Source organism: Colobus angolensis, unplaced genomic scaffold (assembly GCF_000951035.1).
Source record: "Colobus angolensis palliatus isolate OR3802 unplaced genomic scaffold, Cang.pa_1.0 Scaffold28, whole genome shotgun sequence".
NCBI classification, from domain to species: Eukaryota; Metazoa; Chordata; class Mammalia; order Primates; family Cercopithecidae; genus Colobus; species Colobus angolensis.
This window is the reverse complement of record NW_012116043.1, coordinates 6450337-6453943: the sequence shown is the minus strand read 5'-3', so window position 1 is coordinate 6453943 and position 3607 is coordinate 6450337. Positions and strand designations below refer to the sequence as shown.

Below are 3607 nucleotides of genomic sequence, written 5' to 3'. Positions count from 1 at the left end.
GCCACGTCATCCAGTGAGAGTTCCGAGTCTTCTGAGTTTGAGTCAAGCTCCGAGTCCTCACCCTCATCCTCAGAGGATGAAGAGGAGGTAGCGACCAGGGAAGAGGAGGAGGAAGAAGAGGAGGAGGAGGCGATGGTGGCAGAGGAAAGCATGGCTTCTGCAGGCCCCGAGGACTTTGAGCAGGACCGGGTGGAAGCTTCTCTGGCCCCGGGGGCACCAGCAGTGGACTCGTCGGGCATGGAAGAGGAGGTGGACATCAAGACTGAGGCTGCGGCCCCTGAGGAGCGGCCCCCCATGCTGGATGAGCCCCCCTTGCCTGTGGGTGTTGAAGAGCCAGTGGACTCCAGGGAGGCCCCCGAGGAGCCAGGCCTGAGCCAGGAAGGGGCCATGTTGCTGTCTCCAGAGCCCCCTGCCAGGGAGGTGGAGGCCCGACCCCCATTGTCCCCTGAACGAGCTCCAGGTAACACCTGCAACCCTTTGGGAGGATGGTGGGAGGGAGGCAGGAAGTCCTCACAGTCAGAATTAGCCCAGGCTTCCTTGGGTAGATCGCTGACCGTCCCCAGCCTCAGTTTCCCCTGTAAAATGAGATCAGTCAGTTGTGCCTCCCTTGAGCGAGATGAGGTGTTGGGTGCCAGCACGGAGCCTGGCACTGAGTAGATCAACCCAAAGGGGAACCACTGCTATTTTTCAGTCCTCACTGCCAGTGTTTACCTGGTGGCTTGGTCCTTGGACCATCATTCCCATGAGATGCTCCCCAAAAGGAGGCTGGGTGTCCATGGTTACGTTAGTGACAGGTGGGTGGGGGAGGCCCTGGGGTGCTGGGCCAGGTGAGGGCTGCGGGCGTTGCCCCCTCCAGCATTGTGATGAAGCTGCACAGAGCATAGGAGAGGCTCTAACTGCATGGCCAGTAGAACTTTACACAGTGACGGCATTCTCCAGCTGTGCTGTCCAGCATTGTAGCCGTCAGACACAATGTTGCTACCACACTCTTGAAACATGGCCAGTGGCACAGTGGAACTAAATTTGTAATAATGTTCAATTTATTTTGGCTTACATAGCTGCATGTGGTTAGCAACTACCTTTTTTTTTGAGATGAAGTCTTGCTCTGTTGCCCAGGCTGGAATGCAGTGGCGCGATCTCGGCTCACTGCAAGCTCTCCGCTTTCCAGGTTCATGCCATTCTCCTGCCTCAGCCTCCCGAGTAGCTGGGACTACAGGTGCCCGCCACCACGCCCGGCTAATTTTTTGTATTTTTAGTAGAGACGGGGTTTCACAGTGTTGGCCAGCATGATCTCGATCTCCTGACCTTGTGATCTGCCCGCCTCAGCCTCCCAAAATGCTGGGATTGCAGGCTTGAGCCACCGCACCCGGCCTAGCACCTACCTTTAATAAGTCCCTCAGGAAAGGATTACAGCTGCCCCTGTTGTACACTGAACACATGGCTAGGGCCCACTGACATGCAGTTTTCAACGAAACATGGACAGGAAAGACCGGTGGGATGCTAAACCCACCTATATGGAGGGCGGCCGCCTGCGTATACATGGGTTCTGCAAGACGGACTACAAGCTTTGTGTATGTGCAGATTTTGCTATACCAGGGAGTGCTGGAACCAATTCCCTGTGTGTATTGAGGGACGACTGTGTTTTGTTTTGTTTATTCCACCATTAACCACAGTCTTTGAGCATTGACTCAATATTAAGCCTCTATTGTGTCCCTGCTATTATTTTGAGCGGTAGCAATACAACAGGGGACCAAACAGACAAAAGTATCTGCTCCCACGGAGCAGGGGAACAGATGACAACAGATCAGTTAGAAAATGAAAAACAGGTGGCAGGCTCTTGTAAGCCCAGCTACTTGGGAGGCTAAGGAAGAATTGCTTGAACCTGGGTGGCAGAGGTTGCAGTGACCCGAGATCGTGCCACACTGCACTCCAGCCTGGGCTATAGAGTGAGATTCTGTCTCAAAAAAAAGAAAGAAAAAAGAAAAAGAAATGGGCCTGGCACGGTGTCTCACACCTGTAATCCCAGCACTGTGGGAAGCCAAGGTGGGCAGATCAGCTGAGGTCAGGAGTTTGAGACCAGCCTGGCCAACATGACGAAACCCTGTCTGTACTAAAACTACAAAAAAGTAGCAGGGCGTTGTGGCACTGCCTGTAACCCTAGCGGCTCAGGAGGCTGAGGAAGGAGAATAGCTTGAACCTGGGAGGCAGAGGTAGCTTGCAGTGAGCTGAGATTGCTCTCCAGCCTGTGCAACAGAGTGAGACTCTGTCTCAAAAAAAATAAAAATAAAATAAAATGATATAAAATGAAAAAAATGTATTCTGTGGTCAGGCATGGTGACTCACATCTGTAATTCCAGCACTTTGGGAGGCCAAGGCTGGTGGATCACTTGAGACCACGGGTTCAAGACCAGCCTAGGCAGCATAGTGAGAACCCATCCCCACAAAACATTTAAAAATTAGCTGGGCATGGTGGCATATGCCTGTAGTCCCAGCTACTCGGGAGCCTTAGGCGGGAGGAGCCCTTGAGCCTGGCGGTTTAGGCTGCAGTGGCTAAACCATCATGCCACTGCATTCTACTCGTCTCAAAAATAAAAAAAAAGTAAATTAGTTAAAAAATTAAGAAATGTATCCCGTGACAGTGGAGGTAAGTGCTAGGAGAAAAATCCTTGAAGGCCCTGACAAGTCCTGCAGAAAAGAGACTTGTTTAATTTTATTCAGTCATAGAGCAGATTTTCTTAGGCCACAGGGACTTTGTTCTGAAGACATAGTGTGAAAGGCTGGGATACATGTCTCCTGCATCTGTGATTTAACCTACCATCATAGATAAAGGACATACTGTGTGCCTGACACTGGGTTGGGCGCTGAGCAGTCCTTGAGAGGTTTAACTGGAGATGGACAGGTTCCGTGCTCAGACTCAGCTGTGAGCCAGCCAGGTATGGAGCACAGAATAAGGCACTGAGAGACGTTTGGATTGAATGGTAACTGTCTCGTGTTTGCTCACCTCTCTGCAGAGCATGACCTGGAAGTGGAGCCAGAGCCCCCTGTGATGCTCCCCTTGCCCCTGCAACCACCATTGCCGCCCCCACGACCACCCCGGCCACCCAGCCCACCGCCGGAGCCCGAGACCACAGATGCCTCACATCCATCTGTCCCTCCGGAGCACCCTGCTGAAGACCACCCCCCACATACTCCAGGCCTCTGTGGCAGCCTGGCCAAGTCGCAGAGCACAGAGACGGTGCCAGCCACACCAGGCGGGGAGCCCCCGCTATCAGGGGGCAGCAGTGGCCTGTCCTTGAGCTCTCCGCAAGTGCCCGGCAGCCCCTTCTCCTACCCAGCCCCGTCCCCTGGCTTGAACAGTGGGGGCCTCCCTCGGACACCTGGCCGGGACTTCAGCTTCACACCCACCTTCTCCGAGCCCAGTGGGCCGTTGCTTCTGCCCGTCTGCCCGCTCCCCACTGGCCGACGTGATGAACGCTCCGGGCCCCTGGCCTCCCCGGTGCTCCTGGAGACGGGCCTGCCCCTCCCTCTGCCCCTGCCCCTGCCCTTGCCCTTGGCATTACCCGCTGTCTTGCGGGCCCAGGCTCGTACCCCCACCCCGCTGCCGCCC

General features: G+C 54.8%; 1 protein-coding gene across 1 annotated transcript in view; it reads left to right on the top strand.

Moving 5' to 3' along the window:
* SETD1B (SET domain containing 1B) overlaps nucleotides 1–3607 on the top strand; it is a 36832-nt gene that overhangs the window by 14450 nt on the left and 18775 nt on the right. The window contains exons 12-13 of the mRNA XM_011948592.1: nucleotides 1–460; nucleotides 3012–3607. Of these exons, the coding sequence (XP_011803982.1) occupies nucleotides 1–460; nucleotides 3012–3607 (1056 nt within the window). The remainder of the gene's footprint in view (nucleotides 461–3011) is intronic.